General features: G+C 46.2%; 1 protein-coding gene across 1 annotated transcript in view; it reads right to left on the reverse strand.

The window, feature by feature from the left end:
* The window catches only part of EBF2 (EBF transcription factor 2), a 201,816-nt gene that overhangs the window by 175,884 nt on the left and 2,806 nt on the right, over positions 1–23,126 (reverse strand). The window contains exons 2-6 of the mRNA XM_084766995.1: positions 22,640–22,796; positions 21,509–21,572; positions 21,239–21,294; positions 20,747–20,820; positions 13,702–13,770 (exon numbers count right to left, since the gene is read on the reverse strand). Coding sequence (XP_084623121.1) covers positions 13,702–13,770; positions 20,747–20,820; positions 21,239–21,294; positions 21,509–21,572; positions 22,640–22,796 — 420 coding nt within the window. The remainder of the gene's footprint in view (positions 1–13,701; positions 13,771–20,746; positions 20,821–21,238; positions 21,295–21,508; positions 21,573–22,639; positions 22,797–23,126) is intronic.

Raw genomic sequence — 23,126 nt, forward strand, 5'->3', positions numbered from 1 at the left:
CCAACTGAGCTGCATCCTCAACTCTTTTATTTTGAGACAGGGTTTCATTAACTCAGCCTGGCCTCAAACTTGCCACGTCTCTGAGCATGACTTTTTAACCCCCTGATCTTCTTGTCTCCACTTCCCCAGCACTGGGAATGAAAGCCTTGCCATCATGTAGGGTTTATTCAATGCTGGGATGGACCAAACCCAGGGCTCTGTGAGCTGAGAGAACATTATACCAACTGAGTCACGTCCTCAACCCCTAACAGTAGCATTACTGTCTGTCAGAGTGGGATGTAAGGCTACATCAGAAACTGAAACCACCAGAAAGACAGCACAGTTGGGAAAACAGCAACGAAAATACTAAAACAGGAGGCAGGAAGCAAGAGGGCAGGGAAACAGAGAGAGAAGGGAAAAAAGAGGAAAATGGGGATGAGGTTGGTGCTGCAAGGGAGCGGAAGGCTTTTTGTTTTTGTTTTGATTTTGGTTTAAATCTGCCATCTACCCCTTCTTCTGCACGGGTTGGAGCTACATGACATCAAACATTCAGCCAGATTTTTCAAGGTCACACCTAAGGTATTATCTGGAGATAGTTGTAAAGGGTGGCTACCCCTCTGTCGGCGTCTTACTAACATCTGGCTGCTCAGATGCGTCCGACACTCTCTGCTGACTTAGATGACCGTCAAGTGGACCAAGCATTAAACAGAAGTCAAGTCTGGCTCTTGTTCAAACGTCAGCCTGAACGGAGCAGGGAGAGCGGGGCTTCCTCACCCCTTAGTCCTTGCCGTTTATCACCCGGAGCCTAAACAATCCCACATGTGGGAAACACTGTAGAAGGAGACCCAGGGACCGCGGAACAAAGGCTTTTAGAGAAGTCAGAAGGGCCGGCTCGCCAAGCAGACAGGGGACTAAACAAAAGCAATCCAGGAGAGGTGGCAAGTCCATAAAACAGGGTCTAGACAGCATGAGACCAAGGTACCAAGAAGTGACAAAAAAGGAGGGGAAGAGACTGAAGGTGGGGGGCAGGGTAGGAGTCAGTGTCTCCCTGGAATAAGAAACTGAGGAAGGGAGTCAAGGGGGTGACTTCTAAACTTGAATCCTGTGGTCTGTCCCCTTTAAATAAATCCCTAAGGGGGAACCAACTCCTATGTAAACACAAGCTGAAGGTGGTAAGCCACACACAGGGAGAAAGCACACACACACACACACTTAAAAGATGTTTAAAGGCTCCGGACCAGTCAGGGTCATGTGTCATCCTGCCTCCCCCACAGGCCTGGGAAATCATATATTACTTTCCTATCCTTCAGATAAAATGGATTCCATTAGTGTTACTGTATAAAACACATGCTGCCTGGTTAACTGTTGAATTTCAAAGAAACAGAAAATCAATTGCTTTTCAGGTTAAGTCTATCCCAAAGATGTTGCATGGGACAGACTTATAAGGAAAAAGACAAAGAAATGTACTGTTTATCTGAAATTTAAGTTTGACTGAGAAATACACTTTTAAAAATAACCCTGCTCGTATAATATTCAAGTCTACCTGGGTATACGATAATTTTGTTTGCAAGTCTATGAGATGGAAGAAATGAATGGATGGATGGATGGATGGCATAGAGGTCTTTATACTAATTCTAGTACCAGATTTTACTCTGGTCATTATCATACTGTAAGAATAATTGTCACTTTAAGCCCTCAGCCTACACATTCTAAGACTGAATTAAATGTAGACTTACATATTCTGAAATAAGAAGATGCTTTTTGCATAGGATAGAAGAATTATTCTTGAGCATGGAAGAAACTGGTTACATAGAGCATTGTAACCCTGACTCTGCCCCCACGGTGTATGCTTAGAAGGTGGCACATGCCTTGGCCCTTCAGTACAGCCGGAGGCTTTATAATCCAGTATTATGGTTTGATACTCAAGAAGCTCACTGCTTCTCCTGTCCCTCTCCTTGCACAAGCTACCCCAGTTTTTGTCTTGGAAGCTCGGAACCCAGATGAGTCTTTGGCCTGCTGCCTGGCTTATGAAATCATTCATCTACAGATGGGTTTTAGTCCTTGATATATGGAGTTCCAATGCCAGTATGTAGTTAAAAATAAGTCATGTATACCTTTGAATGAACTGGAAAAATACTCTTCTGCCTTCATGCAGATGATGCTCACCTTGTTTCCATGGAGACCCACCTCAGGGCTTTCCTGAAGGGACCAAGTATGAGAGCAGCTCTAACCTCCTCTCACCACTGGTGTGTCAGCTGTCCTTTGAAAAAGTCTTGCCATTATATGGGGCTCATGGCATACTGTTGTCCCTAAAGTATCAGCCTGCACCCAGAGATCCCTTCCCTGCAAATGTTTCATCCCTGTCATTGTATCTGCAGCTTAAAAAAAATCCCTTCCTTATCTCTGTCTCACAAGGTCTTGTGATGGCGGAGATGCCACTGGGCTGCTCCCCGCCCTCGGCTCTGTCTTCCTGGTAATCTTGCGGGGAGAAGATAAAGGTGTGCCTATGGTGGAAAGTTTGAGGCTAGAACAAAACCTTCCAGGAGGACACCACTCAGCTGATGGATGCAAACGCCTCATCTTAGGATTTCTAATGCTGCAATAAAAACGATGGCCAAAAGCAACTTGGGAAGTACACTGCTTATTTTTTCTTAGGCCTCCTAAGGCATACTACATCCCTGAGGGAAATCGGGCAAGAACTGGAGGCAGGAACAGAAGTGGAAGTGGTTGGGGAATCTGTTCCTCGTAGCTTATTCTGTTTCCTTCCTTACATATCTCACAACTACAGGGACAGAGGGACAGCACTGCCCACAGTAGGCTGAGCCCACATCCATCAAGAAAATGTGCCATAGGCTTGCCGGTCTTATAGAGGCCTGTTTTCAGCTGAGGTTCCCTCATCTCAGATGACTCTAGTTTGTATCAAGCTGATGACAACAACAACAACAACAAAAACAACAACAACTAACAAACGCATGCCTCATGGACTTGGGCTTAGTTTGAATGTCAGACATCAAGTTCTCATCTCCTAGCTTTCTTCCTGAGAAATGAGCCTCCAGTTTTAGCTCCAGACCAACACGGAAACAAAACCTCAAAGAATAATTTCTACAAGATTGTGATCAGTGTGCACATAGTCCAATGGGTAGGTCCTCGACTTGCCAAGTCACGTAGACAACACTTTCTCATCTCCTTGGCATGTACTGTCTCATCTCCCAACCACGTGACCTGTTAGTTTCTTGGCTGAGTCAAAAATAGACCCAAAAGAACTTACTTAGGCCCATTTACCCAAATATAAAAATAAAGATGGGCTGGAGAGAGGCTTCAGCATGAGGCGTGTTTCCTGCTCTTCCAGAGGAGCCGAATCTGATCCCTAGTACCCATCTCAGGGAGCCGACAATGGCCTGGAACTCCAGCTCCATGCAACCCAACACCCTCTGCTGGTCCTTATAAGCACTTGCACACACATAGCATATACTGACACAGACAAACACAGATACACATAAATAAAAAGACCCACATACACACTACACGCATGTGTGTGTGCATACACACACACACACACACACACACACACACACACACACACACACAGTCTAGGAGTTCTAAGTTTCCCTGAGTGTGAGTCTGTGATCTTACCATAATGTTTTGGGCACGGGGTTGGACTTGAGGCCTTACTCCTTCTAAGCAAGTGCTCACTACTGGGCTGTAATTCCCAGATATTTTTCCCAACCACCCTACCTAGTTCCACAATTTCTGTTGCTCCAGTGCCAGTCAGGTGGACAAGGTTTGGGAAGAGACACACTTTCTAGAAATGAGTTTCTTTTTGGTCACACAGCTCAGTTTCAATGCTGTGGTCTCTCACTCATCCTGACTCGTCCACTTCTTGGCAAATCTGCAAAAGCCGTCTGTTCTCAATGAGCCCATGCACCCAGTGGGCCAGCCAGGGGAGATTTCACTGGAAATTGATGGGGGAGATTAAGCAAGCCCTTGGAAGGACAGAAGCCCCTGATGGAGAGCCAGCTTGTCTCTTCCTCCTGCCGTCTAAAGAACTACTTACAAGTAAGTGGTTCGAATGCTAGACTTTGAGTCTCTGCTTTCTTACCAGCATCCAGGATACTGAAAATTTTTTTCACAGATTGCCAGATGGCATAACAGCAGCTCTTTGAGAGGGATCGAAGCTTCTGGGTGAACAAAGTGGGGGATGGGGGTGGGGAGGGTTCGTGGAGACAAGTGGCAATGCATCAGCAGAAGCTTTGGAGTAGGAAGGGGAGGAAAGTGGGGTGTGGAGAGGCAAGAAGACGGCCTTTCTCTTGAGGTGACGAGGGAGAGCTGACTTTCTAATGGCAGGTTCCCTTTCACCCTCCATTTTCCAATCCACTCGTCCACTCTTCAAGTTCTCTCTTTGAAACACTATACTGAACTCCCAACTGTACTATTTAGTATCCTTTGTGTCTTCTGCTGTTGATAAGTTAGTGTCCCTATGTTTCCATGGGAGCATATACCGTCCCCCAAGATCTAGTCCTAAGTGATCTTCCAAATGCCCTCTCCCTACACAGTGCCCATGCACCTCTAAACCCATGCGTGGATCCAGGAAATAACTTCCTTCCCACAATGCCTTTTCCCACACTCAGTCCTTCCCAGAGGTCCTTCAGCCCCAGGTGTGGTGGATGGTTACAGTCTTCACCACAGCATCACGTCCCACCCTTCACATGCCCTGGAGGTTTTCATCTCCGTCTCTCGTGTGGCACTTTCTGCATCAGGCCGTGTCTGAGGGCTCTTTGTTTCTGTCTAAATGATAAAGCCTTGAAGGAAGAAGAGCTCTGTTTCTGGTCAGTCTTATTCCTTGGGGCACACGGCAAAGTTCATGACACAAGACAGCCTTCATAAGTACTTTCCGAACAAATAAGGACTCATTCTGCCTTATAACCTTAGACATCTGGTTTTTTGGATTTTTTTTTTAAATCTATCAACCACTGGGGCCAAGATTGCTAAGTCATTGTCAACTGATTACAGTCAGAGGAAAGTCTCTTTATGAACTTGCAGATTCCTCAGCCACCAAAACCCCTTAAGGTTTATCAGTGGGAAAAAAAAGTCACACTGCCAATTAACATCAACTGAATGTCAAAACCACAGCATAGACATGCCAGGAAAAACGGGACAATTGCTGTGGCATTTTAAATTGCATTTTTATGTGTGTGAGTGTTTTTCCTGCATGTATGTACAAGTACCACATGCATGTTTGATAGCTACAGGGGTCGGAAGAGGCCACTGGGTCTCCTGGAACCAGATGTACAAGTGGTTAGAGCCACCGTGTGCGCACTGGGAACCACACCCAGATTCTCTTCAAGAGCAACCAGCGCCCTTAACCGCTGAGCTACCTCTCCACCCCCTTGCTCAAAAGAAAAAATTACAACTGTGAGAACAAAGCACTTTCCTAGCACATGTGGGCACCCTAGGTTCAATCCCTAACCTCTTTCTCCTCCCTTTCTCTCACCTCTGTGTCTGTGTGTGTGTGTGTGTGTGTGTGTGTGTACGCATGCGTGTCTGTCTCTCTCTCTCTGTCTCTCTCTGTCTCTCTCTGTCTATCTGTCTGTCTGTCTGTCTATCTCTCTCTGTCTGTCTGTCTGTCTGTCTCTCTCTCTCTCTCTCTCTCTCTCTCTCTCTCACACACACACACACACACACACACACATACACACACACACACACACACTATATCATGTACTGTGTGAGTACCTTCATATATTTAATGGGAGAGGCAGTATCATTAATGTCAGCAAATGCCTTTCCAATCCTGGAATTGAGTCTTAAATAGCATATGGTATCTGATATTCAAGAATACGACCACATCGAGGAACAATCGGCAAGCACAAACAGGCTAAAAGAGAATAAGCAATCCCTATGTACCCAGTCGAGATGTGACAAGCGAAAAGACCTTGCTTACAAAACCTGATGTCTCGGGGGTGGCAGAATCTGAATCAGGTCCCAACAAAGGGACAGGGTTTGTATTTGGCAAAAACCTAGGGTAGATAGCCTAGGAGGAAACAGTGTCAAAAGAAGAGCACAGACACTTGGTCTATTAGAGCAAGTCACAGAGGTCACAGAGCAGGAAATGACGAATGACCTGCCGTCCACTCATCTCAGAGCACTGTCCAATCTGTTTGTATATATTTATTTGATCATGAACCCAAAACCACCTTGTTCATAGTAGGAAGAGATTTATTTATTTATTTATTTATTTATTGGTTTTTGGGTTTGGGTTTTGGTTTTGAGGCATGGCCTATGCAGACCAGGCTAGCTTTGAACTTATGTAGCCAAAGATGGCCTTGAACTTCTAATCCTCCTGCCTCCACCTCCCAAGAGCTGAGGAGGCACATGTGTGCCACCGCACTCGATCTTAGGCCACGCTGAGGGCTAAACCTAGAGCTTCATGTGTGCCAGGCAAGCGCTCCACCACCAAACGCTATCCCAGCCCCAGGAAACACTTCCTAGAAGAAAGGTTTGTTCCATTTCCTCTTCCTTGGTTCAAGCTGTTACCCACGGAAGCTTCTCAACCACGATGACATTCTTCCTGCGTCACAGGTGGCAGGGCCACCTTTCCTGAGCCCCCCTTTCCACCTGTAGCTCTCAACCATGGGATATCCCACAGCAGTCCCAGTGAGAATCCGGTAACGATAGTGTAGGCCTCAAACCAGACCCGTGGACTCGTAACAGTTAACATTTGAAAGTAAACATATGTGGACAAAAGGCTACACTGCATGATACACTACAGCTTCTGTGACAAGATTTTTTTTGTTTATCTGTTTTATTTTACTGGGGGGGAGGAGAGGGGTTTTGGTGGTGCATGACATGTAAATCATAAACATTCACTCAAAGTAAAAAGAAAGGAAGAAAATAGCAGAAGTTTCCTTAGGAAACAAAAGAAAAACATAAAAGAATGAAGAATTCACGTCCAACAGATAATCGATGCTTTTTTTTTTTTTTTTAATCTAAATCTTCCCTGGGGAATGGAATTTTCATATATATCCCCAGAAGTAGCCCAAGACCAGGCTTTTATAGCCTCTTGACATTATTAGCTAGGTTTCCCCACTCTGGAGATCGGGTGTCATCACACAGGTCAGTTAGCTTCTAAGCATCACTGATGGCCACAGATTGTCACACCCAAAACTTACTTCTGGGGTCACAGCTATAACCAGAGTAAATTAAACCTAAAAAGGACCATGAAACCCACCTACTAATCTAGCGCCCTTCGTTCTACAGAGGGGGAAACTGAGGCCGGAAGGTGCCTTGTGGTCTCTGTAACCCGACACAGGTGGTTAGTAGGTGATTGGGGCCCCAGTTCCTGACCTCTTGGGGGGCCACAGTAGGAGGGATCCATCCCCTAGTCTACCAGGCAGGTGAATGTGACTTTCACAACCTCAGCTCACACACTGCAGAGGCCAGAAACCCCTGCCAGCTTCCTGCACCACTGCTCCCATCAGGGGTCCTTGCTTGTCATGCTCCCAAGTCTTCCTTGCTTTCAAAGGCTCTGAATTCTAGACAGTTTCTCCCTCTAACTGTACCAAACTCTCTTATCTCCATAACGACCCTGACGGAGTAAAATCTAATTTTACTACTGAAACTCGATGTGGCCTTAACCAAGTGGACCCCCAACTCCTTGTGACTGACCCCTCACATGCCCTGCATGCCCCCCTTTTTTAAAAGCAACCCCAGAAGCTATGTAATTACCACAATTTGGTTAGCATAATGACCAGCATACAATGAGTGCCAGTTAAATACTAACTAAACATTTGTCGTCGGAAGAAAATTATTCTAAGCTAAGCTATCTGACATGCCCTTCTCCAGGGAAAAGGAGGAGTAGTCCACAGGCTGAACATTGGACTCGGGGGGCTTTGCAGGCATCTAAGTGTAGAACTCAAGTACAAGGGTGACCCGAGCACTGGCTCTGTAATCAAAGGGCCAGCAGAGTCTACACCACCAACCGGGAACACAGATTAATAGGGTTAAATCGACTCATTTGATGAGGAAAGGAGCTTCCTGCATTCGGGATGGGCATAATCTCGAACCCGCAGGGCAGAACACTTGGGGCTTCACCTCCACAGTGAATGCTCTAGAAGCTCCTATCCCAAAAGCAACTCTGGACTGTACATGAGCAACCACACTCAGGAGAGGGAATGGGCCACAGTAACCAGGGAAAGACAGTCTAGACTGGGACTCTGGGGAGAAAGGTAGTCTATAACGCAGTCTGAGATGGGAAGTAGTTGTTCTGGGAACTGGGGGACGGGCAAGTGGATGAGAACACCAGCATAGAGCTGGCATCCACTGGGAAAGATGCTTACCAAGATGTCGGACAGAGAGAAAGTCATCTCAAAGTATGTAAGTAGGGACTATGGAAACAGCTCAGTCAATAAAATACTTGCTATGCAGGCATGAGGAACTGAGGCCAGATGCCCAGAATCCATGTAAAAAGCCACACACAGTAAGCAGCACGTGACCGTAATCCCAGCAGAAGACCACAGAATGGTTATGTGTCATTGTTACTGCTTGACCATGGAATGTCCCCCTTGGGCTCATGTATTTAAACACATGGCTACCAGCTGGTGACGCTGTTTCGAACGCCTGTGTCATGGGGCCTAGCTGGGTACAGGCGTAAGGGTGACATCTCTGCCTGCTTTGGCCTGACGTCTTTCTGCTTCCCGGTCCAAACCATTTAATAAGCAGCTTCTGCTGGCTCCTGCTGCCATAACACTGCCCAGTGCCAGTCCTTCTCCATCATAGTGGTCCAGACTCCCTCCAACCTCACATCAAAAGAGATCTCTATCAGGCCAGCAGCATGAAATAAGTAATACATCTGTTTTGTTGTTTTGTGTTTTCCCAGAGAAGAACTCTGAATTTTTAAACTAAAAATGCATGAACTTGATGCCCTCCTGTCTCACGCCTTTTCACTGCTTTTGTAAATGTTTGCAAGTCCTTCCAGCCTGAGTATTGACCTAGCTTTTGGAGAAAGGAGTGGTTACCGAAAACTTCACAAAAGCATGCTGAAGACACAAATAAGAATAAGAAAATAGAGCCAGGATGTGATGGCACGTGCCTTTAATCCCAGCACTTGAGAAGCAGAGGCAGGTGGATCTCTGAGTTCAAGACCAGCCTGGTCTACAAAGTGAGTCCAGGACTTGGCTAAGACCACACAGAGAAACCCTGTCTCAAAAAACCAAAATCAAAACAAAACAAAACCAGGAGGTGGGACAGGGAGGGAGATGGATAGGGAAAAGGAAAGGAAAGAAAAAAAGGAAAAGAAAACAGATGTATAGGGATGGAGACATGGCTAAGTGGTTAAAAGAATTCACTGACCTTCTGGAGGACACAGGTTCAATTCCCAGCACTCATATGGTAGCTGACAAATATCTGTAACTCCAGTTCGTGGGGGCCCAGTACCTCTGAGACACTACACCCACATAATGCACAGACATAAAAAAACATCATACTTATAAAATAAAAATATCTTTCTCTCTCTCTCTCTCTCTCTCTCTCTCTCTCTGTCTCTGTCTCTGTCTCTCTCTCTCTGTCTCTCTCTGTCTCTCTCTCTCTCTCTCTCTCTCTCTCTCTCTCTCACACACACACACACACACACACACACACACACACACACACATAGGTGTATGTTTCTAGAGCAATCAAGATAGGGGTCCATTTAGCAGGGCACAATCTAACTTTAGGGCTAAGTCTTGGAAGTCTTGGGAAACAAAAATCTAAGTCCCTGGTGAGGATGATCCCCTACCACCAAAGCTAACTGTCAGTCAAGCAGCCACACAATGCTGAACACTCCTTTTCCTGTTTGGAGCAACCTGTTGGAAACTGAGTGGTTGCTGAAATGTGATCACGAGGGCTCCTTGGGAAATCCAGGTGTTTTGTTGCAGCCCAAAGTCCCTTGTGTCCTGGAGGAATGCTGTTTGCCTCATCCTGACCAAAGACGCTAATTGGCCATTGATGATGACATAGCTAAGATGACATTTCCTGCTTCCCATCCGACTATCTCTCTCTGATTCATAAAGAGGGAAGCATGGCTGCACTCGTATTCTCTCACTGCAGTTTTGCGCTCACTAAAGCAAAAATTGAACAAGACCCTTGACATAGGGTGAAAAGTTGAAGACTCATGCTTGTGTCTCCCCGTCCATGAACATTCACAAATCCAAGGGCGTGAACCGTCTTCCCTTGAGCCTGAGTGGGGCTGGGCCTATGCTGGGGAAACTCAAAGAGAAACGTGTAAATTAACTGCATCTGGTGAGGCCGGGTGCGAAGAGGATGAGATAATTAGCTGGCAGTATAGGAGCAAGGGCAAAGAAGAGACTTCTACATTTACTCAGAGGAAATCTGAAATAAACTACTTTGCGCCCATTTGGTGCTTGGTACGGAAATGCGACACCTTCGAGCTGGCAGACATCGAACCCAAGGAACCATATGCACAGGTCAGCCAAACCGGTGGATGCTACAAGCTCCTCCTTCCCACCCGACAAACAGAATCCTGACTCAGTCTCTTCGCAAGCGGATGAGGTTACACCCAAAAGACATTGGAGAGCCGCAAGATGAGGCTCGGTGAGGAAGCAACATCTTCAGAAAAAGACACACCAATACGAACGCTCATAATAAAACTACTTCCTCTAAAACCCGGCATTGAACGATTTATAGCACTGCTCTGTTTGTGTGCTTCCATGTGGACATGTGCAAGGCTTTGGAAGTAACACATATTTCAGGTGACTCGGAGACTTCACCAGGCTGTCTCGATGTGTATGTGATGGCTAAAATAAATGCCACTGTCATATTCAACTTGTAAGGACACAATTTCCACCATCTTAGAAGAATTTAAGGCATTCTAACACAACCCATGAAGACACCTACCATGAAAATCTTTTGTCTTCACAAAAGAAAGAATATTGCCTCCTGGGAGCTGCAGAGATAGCTCAGCGGTTATGAACCCACACTGCTCTCGCAGAAGACCAGAGTTCAGTTTCCAGCACCATTGTCTCGCCACCTGGATGCCCTCTGCTGGCCTCCATGAAAACTGCACACATGTGTACAAATCCCCACACAGACAGGTACATATAACTTTTGTTTGTTTGTTTTGTTTTTCGAGTCAGAGTTTCTCTGTGTAGCCTTGGCTGTCCTGAAACTCGATCTGTAGACCAGGCTGGCCTTGAACTCACAGAGATCCTCCTGCCTCTGCCTCCCAAGTGCTGGGATTAAAGGCATGTACCACCACTGCTTAGCACATATACCTTTTTTTAAAGTCTGCTTTCTTTCTTGATTTGTTTTGTTTTGTTTTTTGTTTGTTTGCTTGTTTGTTTGTTTGGTTTTGGTTTTTCAAGACAGGGTTTCTTTGTGTAGCCTTGGCTGTCCTAAACTCACTTTGTAGACCAGGCTGGCCTCGAACTCACTGTGATCCACCTACCTCTGCCTCCTGAGTGCTGGGATTAAAGGCATGCATCACCACGCCCAGCTTCTTTGGTGCTTTTAACATGTATTTCTGAGAGCACATTCAGCTTTATCCATGAGTACATTTTACAAGGAGCTTTTAAAAGTAAGAGTTTCTGCAATGCACAGTCACTGGGATGTGTGCTTGTAAGATACAGGGGTCAGTTAGCACTTACAGGTTTGCAAACATTTCTAAAAATGGCTTATGGAGTATTTGTCCCAAGAGGAGATACCAGGCAAAGAACTAGGTAATCTTCCTTAAAGAGGGGCTAGAACTAGTGGGAAAGACTAGATGAGGAGTGGGCACAGTGGGGAGAGTGTTTACAACCCAAATCTGACAGCTTGAGTTCGGGTCCCTAGAACCATAGAAAAGCCAGACTTGAAAGCGCATGTGTCTGTAATAACAGCGCCCCCTATAGGAAGATGGGAGGCTGAAACAGGAGAAGGCCAGATGCTGGTGGGCCAGCTAGCCTAGTGAAAGCAAGAGACTCTACGCTGAACAAAGTGGAAATCAAAGATCAATATCTGAGATTGTTCCGTAAACATCACACGATGAACACACATGCACGCACACCCCCACACCACCCACAAACACACACCCCACACACACACACCACACGCATACCCCACAAAGATTAAATGAAGACCAGTGAACTTGTGTACATACACCAAAAAGGCAAGGCTTGTAGCCAGGCTCCCTGCATATACCTCCAGTTCCCGGTGGATCCTAAATGCATTGTGGGAAGGACAGAAATGGCATGCTGTGTGGTCATCGGACCTTATGCACTGGTTAGAACAAAGAGCATGCTGGGAGAATGCAATCGTTGCCTTGAGAGTAGCATGGAACCTGGCAGTACGGATCAACTGTATCCCGGTACCAATTCAGCCACATCAACTGTGTACGCCATGTCACCACTCTAGGGCTCCAGTTTAGTTTTTTTTAAGTCTCTTGTTTCTGTTTTATCTATAAATTGAGGAAGATGAACGGCCCCAGCGAGGCCTCCCAATGATACGTATTTCAGTTAGCACTTTCGTAAATACCGGAGGAACTCCAAACAGCCCCCTTTAAATTACAGAGTTTACTGTAACATCCCACAAACCCTTTCCACTTTTTTCATCACCCTCTTCCAGGCATCTCCAACGTCTCCTGCGGCCTGGAGCAACAGACAGCCTCCCCATGACAGACCCACTTTACCATGGATGAACAGTGATGCTGAGAGCCTTGGCCAAGGTCAAGAGCTCAGACGGAATCACAAGTCCAGCCTCCTCTGTCCCTATGGCTGGGCTATCCTTCCCATCCAGAAAGCAAGCCGACTTTCCCGGGAAGAGTGCCAGAGGTTCCATCCTCCCCACTGAGAATATGCTGGGATATTAGAATAACAGCTTTGGAGACGGAGGCCTCTCCGAACCATTTCAGGACCTGGCTAGAAACATGAAAACCCAGAGAAAGAAGCAACAGGGAATTCTTCCCGTTTTTTAACGAAAGAGAAAAAATTAGGGATGGGAATATGGGGTTTCTTTAAAAATTACATGATTGCTGGAAGTTAATTTGGTATTTCTTCGTCGGTTTGTAAGTTCTGTTTCCAATCACAAAAACAGACAGCTGAGGACGCCTAAGTCGCATTGCAGTGAATTAGCATCTTGTCCCAGAGAATCTATCTCACTCTGAACACCGCGTAGATCCCAGGCTATGGTCCTGAATGGCAGGAAAGACTCTCCCTGAATGCAAGAGTGAATTTGTCAGAAGCCCCCTACGTGGTGACCTGAAACAACAGGCCTCAAGCCCAGCAGCAGCCACCAAAATTGGTTATTTTTTTTTTTAATGGCATTGAGCTTGGGGTGTAGTGATTCCTCTAAAGGATTGACCATGCCCTGCCAGAGAGGGGCAGTGGGAGGACAGGGCTTCCCCTTCCTCTGTCCTTCACACACCGAAGTCAGTTGGCAGGCAAATAAATCTGCCAGTGATTTAGAGGTACGCCTTCTGTACCCTAACACCTGGGAGGCAGAAATTTTAAGCACAACCTCATCTACAAAACAAAACCACATCTCAAAACACCAAAGATTATTTTTTTTTAAGAGAATAAAGAAAAATAAAGGGAAGGTCCCTATTTCTTTCAAGAGATGTCGCGAACATGAGGAAATCCCGGCTGCGGGAGCTTCACGCCTTGTAGAAATCATACAAAGCTGAACTTATTTATGGTAAAGTCCCCCAGAGTTAGGAAACGAAACTGAAGAGCAGAAATCGTGGTCCCCTACCTGTCGATGATGACGGGGTCTGATGGAGTCTCATTGCGGTTCCCACAGCTCTTCTTCTCGCAGCATCGACTATAGAGAGGGAAGTAATCAAAAAATGATGAAAGAAGCTGTGTCAGACTAAAAAGGCTCAGTGGATGTACAGCACAAAAACTTCCTTGAATGGCCAAGGTAGCCTCCAAACTAGAAGCTGCAGGAGAGCAAACTTTGTGACAATGTTCTGTTTATTAAAAAAAAAAAAAAAAAAAAAAAAAAACCCTCAATCTGAAGCCACCAAACTCATTCAAACTCTCTGTCTTAGAAGCTGCCAGACCTCAGCTTTGCCGAGAGTCATGTCTGTAACTTGGCCACAGATGTTTGAATTTTAAGGTCTACAAGGTCACATTCATGCTGACATGCAATGATTTTATGAAACTATACTTCAGGCCTTTGTTTCCTAGTAAATATTCAAGGAGAGAAAGAGTGCAAGAATGTATAAAATAAACCAAAAGTGCCTGCCTGGGTTACTGTAAACATTATTGACCTGCCAGCTTTCTCTGGAGAACTTGGTGTCTTTTCTAAGGATTTACTGATCCGCTCATTATCGTCATTTTCCAAAGATGAAGGGAGAAGATGACAATTTATACATAATGCATACATTTTATACATTTTACCAAAATGAATGTATAAAAAAGAATGTGATACATTTTAAAATAGGAAGGAAATGAAACACAAAGTTGGAGAAGGATAGCTAATGATTTTTGTCAGAGCAGAAATAGGACTTGAATGCGTCCAAGTCCCAGTCATGAAGTCCCTGCCTCCCAAGGTGTCCCCTCTGTGAAGTATAGGATCCTGGTAGACAGACCAACAAAGAAATGTTGAGTAAGGGAGAAGGAGGAGGGAGGGAGGGAGGGAGGGAGGGAGGGAGAGAGAGAGAGAGAGAGAGAGAGAGAGAGAGAGAGAAGAAGAAGGAGGAGGAGGAGGAAGAGGAGGAAGAGAAGAAGAAGAATAAGAAGAAAAAGAAAAAGAAGAAGAAGAAGCCCCCAGAGTAATTACAACAAAGAAAGGCTCCGAATGGCCTGAGAAAGCAAACACACCAGTCCAAAAATATCTGCTCAAACTAAACAGACATACCCGAGAAAGCCAACATGGTACACACTCCCCAACTGCTGCTTGTCAGATCACAGACTCTTAAATGATCACGGCCACTCCTACAAGTTGGAGCTATCTACTACATGTTATAATAACCATCTGCATGTGAGTGCTACCATGGCACGGCTCTTCTGCAGCTCAGACCTAAGGTGGTGCCATTGAGAAACTGCTGGACCAGGAACAAGAGGTCTGAAATCTTACCCATCACTAACTCACTGCATGAACTTAGTCCAGTACCTTGCATCCCTCTGAGTTTTGCTTGCCTTCTCAGGGAACCATTTGGGTTGGTTATCTTTAGAGCAGCTTCTAGGTTTAAGCCAATGAGGGTGAAGTAATGGGAGGTCTTGAAAGTTATAACAGTACAGGAGAAATAGGAAGAAAGCCCATGTGACAAGGGATACCAAAACCTGCCCCACCTCAGTTCAGTGACCCTCTGCAGCCTTCACCCAACAACCAAACATGGGGACTGAAAGGATGGCTCAGCAGTTAGAGGCACTGACTGCTCATCTCGAGGACCCAAGGCAGATTCCTGGCACCACGTGGTGGCTCACAACATCTATAACTTCAGCTACAGGAAACTCGATGCCCTTTTATGGCCACCTAGAACACCAGGCATGCATATCCTATATAGAAGCAAAGCATAGGCAGAAAAGGAATTTGTTTTGTTTTTTAAGTCAAGAGTGTCTCTGTGTAGCCCTGGCTGTCCGGGAACCTGTCCTGTAGACCAGGCTGGCCTCAAACTCAACAAAAATAGCCTGCCTCTGCCTCCCAAGTGATGGGATTAAAGGTGTGTGCCACTACACCTCGCAGAAAAAATTTTTTAAAGATTTTCTTTATTCTACTTAATGTGCAGGAGCGTTTGGCTGCATGTATATGTACCACATGTGTGGTCTGCTGGAACCGAAGTTACAGGTGATTAGGAGCCACTATACGGGTCCTAGGAACTGGACCTGTGTCCTCTGCAAGAGCCTCAAGTCTTCTTACCTGCTAAGCCATCTTCCCAGCCACCCTTTTTTTTTTTAATGAATGTTTACAAACTTTTGAAACCCATCTCTCTCACCAGAGATATACAGATTAGTCAGTAGGCAACACCTTACCACCCTCAGTGTAAAAGGCCCTTGAGAGACACTAACGTCTGCTCACCAAATGAGCACGATGCAAGTCGGAGATATGTATTAAATTAGTAAATATTAAAAAACTGTCTCAACTTCCCTGGATGACAGCCTTAGCCAGTGAGACTTTCTGAAATAATATTTGACCTTTAAAATTACATTCGGTCTCAACTTTTAAATTTTTTTTTCAATTCATCCCAATATTTACACCCATAGAAATTAATCCTAGCCAGACTCTAGGTGCAGTAGTGCATGCCTGTAATCCCAGCACTCCAGCAGAGGGGAGGGGGGAGGAGCAGAGGCAGGCCCATCTCTGTCACTTCAAGGCCAGCCTGGTCTACAAAGCGAGTCCAGGACAGCCAAGGTTAGACAGTGAAACCATGTCTTGAAAAAAACAAAACAAGACAATTCTAGTCAGCTGTTCTCCAGCCTCCCAAAGCACCTTGCATTCCCCGCCCCCCACCTTACTCCCAATTCCACCTGTCAGGGTGTTAACTTTAGCTGGTCAGGCAAGATGACTTTGTCCATCACCTCGCTTTCAAAAGTCAACACACACACTAGCTGCCTAAAGACCTTAGAGCTAGACTCTCAACATCCCCAGCTTGTCGGCCTAGTCCCAAGCATGTGCTCAGCACTGGCACAATGTAATTACAATCACACATGCCCTCAGAATGTGCCGATATGTTTAGCTTGGGGAGGAATGATTCTGAGGAGGCTCCTGTAAGTTTGCAAAATTGCTCAACCAAATTCAGCTGGTTTGCACGGGGAAAGATTTAAAAAAAAAAAAATTTTTTTTTTTAAGTAAGCCTTGTGCCAGGATGGTACAATGTGAGAAAGCAAGATAGGAAAGGAAATGTCCTATAAAGAAGAAATACAGAGGCACTACAGGGCTGATCCTTTATTTCCAATAGGAAAGCATTGAAATATCACCTCTAATGTCAGCACCTACCAGAGAAAAGATAGAGACATTGCCTTCGGTGCTACACCTCAATAGTGAAAATATAAACGTAATAGGAGTTGGCTGTATTTCCCCATGTGAATGAGGCTTAAAGTTTCTCTGCATCTCTCAGTTAAAACAAATTCCTTTCCCAGTTTTTTTTTTTTTGCTTATTTGTTTGTTTTTTTGTAAAAAAAAAAAAAAAAAAAAAAAGAATTTCTCATTAATATAGTCTAGGTGTGTTTACTTTGGTTCTTAAGTGACAGTCAGTCTTAGCATTCCTGACAACCAAGGGAAGAAATGAACCCAAGAAAAACCCTGTCCAGAAGAAAGAAAGAAAGAAAGAAAGAAAGAAAAAAAGAAAGAAAGAAAGGCACAGTCCAATGACACTGTGGATAGCTGACACTCAGGAACTGGGTCCCTGAATTACTTGGGTGACAGTATGATTTTCTTTCCTCTCTAGACAAGGCCCGAATGACCAACTTCAGGTTCACCCTATTTTAGTTCAAAGGCTCTGAGGTTTATAATCCAACAGGCAGGTCTCTCAGTTGGAAGTTCCTGAGAAGAAATTTTTGGTTTGGTTTGGGTTTTTGAGACAGAGTTTCTCTGTGTAGCCCTGGTTGTCCTGGAACTCACTCCATAGACCAGGCTGGCCTGTAACTCACGGAGATCCACCTGCCTTCCAAGTGCTGGGGTTAAAGGTGTGTGCCACCACACCCCTTGCTTTGTTTTGTCTTCAACCAGCAATGACTATAAAACAGGAAAAGGTAAATAAATAAATAAATAAATAAATAAATAAATAAATAAATAAGACTGAACTTCAATAGGCCAGAAGTACCCTGAGGGCTTGGGGTTTTCTTTTTCTTACTGTGCCCCTGTCCAGTTTGGTTTGGTTTGGTTTACTTTAATTTATTTGGAGGTACCTTCTGCTTGAAACACTCTCAAGTTGCTCGTAAGGCCTCTCCCCCAACATGGAATCTTTGAAGAGGGGGAAAGAAAAAGAAAGGCAAGCTGGAGGCCTGAGTTTTATCACAATTCTGAGTCTTACTGATTTTTTTTTTCAGGCAAGGGGAAAATAAGAGAAAGAAAGATGAAAAGATGGCTGGGGAAGGGAGAAGAAGAAAAAAAAAAGCCCTGGTCGCAGTCTGAGGATGTCTAGTCAGCCAAACTCCAGCCCAAGATAAGCTAATGTGCCCTTTTCCCTTCCAAACTCGTTTTTTAAAATTCAACCCTCAACTTTCAAAAATCTGTCTCTAATTTCAAACTCAAATAAGCTCACAGCATGGTGGCTTTTGTTTTGTTTTCTTCTCCCCAACTCCTCCCTGCCATTGCATAACAAAAGTGTCTAAATTCACACCATCTGGCCGATAAAGACACTGGCCCCACTGCCCGGCTGGCCCATCTGATTAGGGCTCTGTCTAGCCTGCGCCTTGTGGCGAAAAGTCACAGCTGTGGGGTTTGCTCACGCTCAATACAACTCTGTTATTAGCCAGCTGTAGGCCTAGAGACGACTTCTGTTCAAATTATAATATCTTTTAACCCTCTGAGCATTGAGGGCACAGGGGTGGCTGGCAGCAACATAACACCTAGATATCTCCTTGCTAATAATTGGCAAAATGAGCTAAGGCAGGAAAAAGAAGAGCGGAGATCACCAGGGAAAGATGGAAAAGTTATTCCTAAAGAGATGAATTCTGCACCTTTATTTTGTCACACACACACACACACCACCACCACCACCACCACCAAAGCCTAAAGACCAATTAATGAAACTTTTACTAATGAATACAGAACAGCAAACCATTTCCGGAAGTACCCAGGGATGCCAGACAAGACTATGCAGTGAAAGTATGTGTTCTAACTGACCACTGAAAACGTGGGCACTTTACTATCCTTCTCCATCACTGACAGCTGTGACTGACTGTTCACATGAAGGAGAAGGAACTTTTCCCTTACCAGGAGAATCAGCCCCTTTTGACTAGTGAGACATTGCCCTGTGCCTTAAGTTGCCCCTGTGCCTTAAGGACTCACTTATTATTTCCCCCCCCAACACACACACACACACACACACACACACACACACACACACACACACACGGCAGACAGTAACCCATCCAGCAGATCGTTTACTGACCTATAATTAATATTTGTTTGAGGATCTAGTTTGGAAAGAAAGTAAGAGTGCGTCTTCCCAGCTCTCCACTGCAGAGAAGTTACAGAACATTAAATTTTTATATTGTGTTACTAATGCAGACTAAACTAGAGGCTTTAAAAATTGATGCTGCTATTTAAGCAGCATAAAATGAGGGGGATTTGATTAGGCTTAAAAAAAATAAAAATGTCATCCTTAACTACTGCTGCATAAGGTGTTGTGGGGATTATTTAAAGAGATGGAGAGGCCTCATTAGACAAGGAACTACTTGAGGCCTTTCTTCTCTGTTAAGATTGTCTCTCCAAAACAAAGATACTCAAAAGGGAGTGAGAGGAAAAAACTAACAAACAAACAAACAAAAACTCCTCCTTTTGACTAGCCAACCAAATCAAAGCGCTGCAACTGTGTAGCCTAGGTATTAGCGACACATACATCTTGGAACAGTATCTTCCTTCTGACCAGACCCAAGCAATGGAGTACCTATGCACTGCCCACACCCCACCACCCAGTCTGTGGCACCTGGGTAGATGGGGGTGGGGGGGGGCGGAGCTTAGGCCATAGCCAGGGTTCAACTTTAGCTCTTGGTGTATTTACCTTTCTAACATTATCTTCTCCACAACCTAAACAAGCATGTCTGGTTGTTATGCTTTCTTACTGGCTGGGTTAAGGGGGCGTGGGGGCGGGGAAGGGGGGTGTTAGAGAGCTGCCTAAGATATGGTCCCTACTAAATCAGATGGCCATGGCCGGGGGCACTTATCCACACACTGCCTGGGATGAGAACAGGACGGAGCAGGACGGAGGCGCTCCCTCCAGTCCGACTTTGGAGAGAAGAGTGTAGAAACCAGACTTTTACATTTTATACTGAGTTCTTCCCGGAGTCTCCTTTGCGTGTCCTCTCCCGTTCATGGGAGGCTCGTTAACACCCTCGAAGAGGACTACACAGTACACACCAGGCGCTCCGGAAACGTCAGTTGAAAGATTAAATGTGAGGATGAATTCTGCACCACCACCACCACCATCACCACCAATTTTCTTCTATATAAGTAGCAGAAAGAGGGCAATATGCAGAGCTCAAAATAGAAGGGATTGGGCTCTGGAGGGAAGAACTCCACAGACTGTGCCTGTCACAGGGTGAGTCTCTGAATCCATCTTTCCTAGAACCTCAGATGTCTCAAGCATGGTTTCTCCCTAACTTGTACTGATTGGTGCCCTCCCCCTGCCTAAGAAATGGCTCTGGTGTGAAAGCTTGCAGTCTTGAGAGAAGAAAGGGATAAAAAGCCTAGGCACCCCACCGAGGACAGAGGCCTAGGATCCCGGAGCTTGGAAATGAGCCCCTCAGCCCTCTGGTGGTGCCTAGGACTCAGCAACTAACTCCACAAGTGGCACTTCCGGGAAATGTACCCTGCGCACGCCCGCCCAGACAGTAATCAAGAGTCCTAGGGAAGCCTCCATCTCAAATTCAACCTCTGAGCAGCCTAAGCAGCCACTGAGGTTTCCCATCTTGTGGAAGAAATTCGGAAAAGCCAGGGGGATGCCGTCCGTCTTCGGCTTCACCTTTCCCAATCCTAAGGGCTCTGCTCCAAAGAACCGGCCTTAAAGACAAGGAGGGGTCTCCAAGATCGGCCCGACGACGGACAAATCTACCAGGTGCCTTTGGCAAATCAGCCCCAGGATTCCCCTCAGCTTTGCAACCAAGCCCATGGAAAAGGTGGCTCTTACCTGCACATCACTTCATGTGTCAGCAGAACTCGGCACATTTCAGGATTCTTATTCTGTCCCTCATAGGCTATGGGCTGTCAGGAAGGGAAACACCGGGCTTTAGAACAAGCGCAAGGTCAGTTCCCTTTCACTTCCAGTTAGGAGATCTCTCCCCTCCCCCACTAGATAGACCCAGAGTGGTTGCTTGGTTGATACAGCTGAAGAAGTTTGCCCCTTAGCTCTTAAGCAAAGAGGAATTCTCCGGTGAACTGAATCTTCAAAAATTGTTTGGTGCCTTCAGCCTTTTATTTGCCACTCCCTCCACCCCCACACATACCCATAGCAGATGAGACAGGCTAAGCAGAGAGGGGGTGGTGAGGGGGTACCCTCCCCCCAGAGTGGACTTGAGGTGAAGAGAAGTGTGAGTCCCACCGTGAAAAAATTATGCAAGAGGCAGAAGTCACAGGCAACCCGGGAAGTGAGGAGCCAAAGGCAGCTGCCTCCAGGGCTCACCTGTTTGGTGACAGAGTCGATGAGCCTGACGTAGAGGTCCTGCTCTGTCCGGACACCTGCATGCATGGGAGGGGACAGGTGGTGGACAAGGATGGCAGTGACCCTCTCCCACCCCAACCACTTTCCTGCCCTGGAGGATACCCCTCAACTGCATCCCCAACCAAGAACCACCCCCCTCCAGACCTGCCCTTACTAGTCTGATACCTCCCTGTGCTCAGGAGCTGGTAGCCATAGCACATTTCCCTGCTTGACGACTGAGAAGCCACTTACCGTTGCTGTAAAGGAGCTGTAATTTGTAATGGGTGCCATTATTGGTCTTCTCGTTGCCTTGCTCCTGAAAAAAAAGACAGAAGCCTTTCATTCTTGAACTTTTCAGTGCCCTCCAAAATGAGAGAAACAGGTCTGCCACCTTGAACAACAAGCCTGGTCCAGCCCCTGGGCCAAAGGGCAAGGAGCATCTCCCGCTATTGGCCATCTTGGGAAATTTGTCAGGACCTGCAGCCATTGACCTTCACCAGTCTCTCTCTCTCTCTCCCTCTCTCTCTCTCTCTCTCTCTCTCTCTCTCTCTCTCTCTCTCTCTCTCTCTCTCTCTCCCATACACCTACACCAACGCTGTCTTTAAACAATCCCCATCCAATCTATCTATCTGTTCTTTGCAAGTCTCTGGGCTTCACTCTACAAAAAAAAGAGTGAGCCCGTCTGTCTTTTAGAACGGGCAGCATTCGTCCTATTCCGGAAAAAAACAAAACAAAACGGGAGTAACCAGGTCCAGGGCTCAGGAGCTTGGCAACTAGCTACGGAGGCTTCCCTTTGTACCAGCTGTTGGGCATATATTGGTTTAGGTAAATAACCCTTCATTTGGGATCAAATCCAGCCCTCACATCAGGGTTTGAGTTCAAAGGAGGCACTCCATAGTTGCGGGGGGTCGGGGGAGGGGGCGGATAAGGGGTCTCGAGAAGGAAAGCGAGCCAGAGAAAGCTGGCCTGAGTTCCCACATAAGGCTGAACTAACCCACCTGCACCCCCTGCCCTCTTCCCCGCTGCAGAGTGAAAATAAAAAAGTAAAATAAATAAATAACCTGAAGGCTGACAGCGGCAGGGTTGGGTATACTTTTAAAACTAGGTCTAAAGAACGTTTTCTCCGAGGTCAGTCGGTGGCCAGCCGCTATTCCTGACCCCAAGGCTAGGCGCGCACAGCCGCTAGCGCCTGGTTCCTGGTTCGAGGTAGGGGCCCCGCTGAGGTGCAGGGGGAAAAAATCCACTGAGTTAGAGGCTGAGGGTGAGAAGCCTTAATTTATCATCTCTGATGATGCGAGCGGGGGGAAAGTGTCGCAAGTGACAGATGGAATCCTTAGTGCCTGGTTGGGGGGGGGGGGTGAGTGGCATCAGGGGTCCGCTTACTTTGTCGTTCTCCACAAAGTCCACGAAGGCCGTGCGCTCGATCTCCACCGGCTGTCCCTGCCTGTCGTAGAGCGCCAGGACAAAATGAAAGAAGTTGGATTTCCTCAAGTTAGAAGGAGGTTGCTTTTCAAAGTGGGCCCGGGACAGGGCCACTCCGCTGCACAGGAAGAGATGGAGGGAGACAGGACAAGGAGAGAAGAGAGAAAGACAGGGTGTTAGGCAGTTACTAACGTGCCCAAACCACATGGCAGAAGGCTCAGGAGGTCCACGGCCCAGACCCCAAGACCCGAAACCTTCAGGCCCTTCGTCATTTACAGTTAAGAAGTATACTCTCTTGGAGGAGTTGGCACCTTGCTTCCACGGCCCAGTTATACAGCCTCCCAAAGTCCCTGCACCAGGCAGCTGTCTGGCCTTTAGTAGAAGTGAAAGACCAGGGCTGTCTGCCGCCGAAGTCCTGAGAAGCTCTTCTAAACCTCTGATGCCCGCC

The sequence above is a fragment of the Acomys minous genome (assembly GCF_964271855.1).
Source record: "Acomys minous genome assembly, chromosome: 18".
Classification (NCBI taxonomy): Eukaryota; Metazoa; Chordata; class Mammalia; order Rodentia; family Muridae; genus Acomys; species Acomys minous.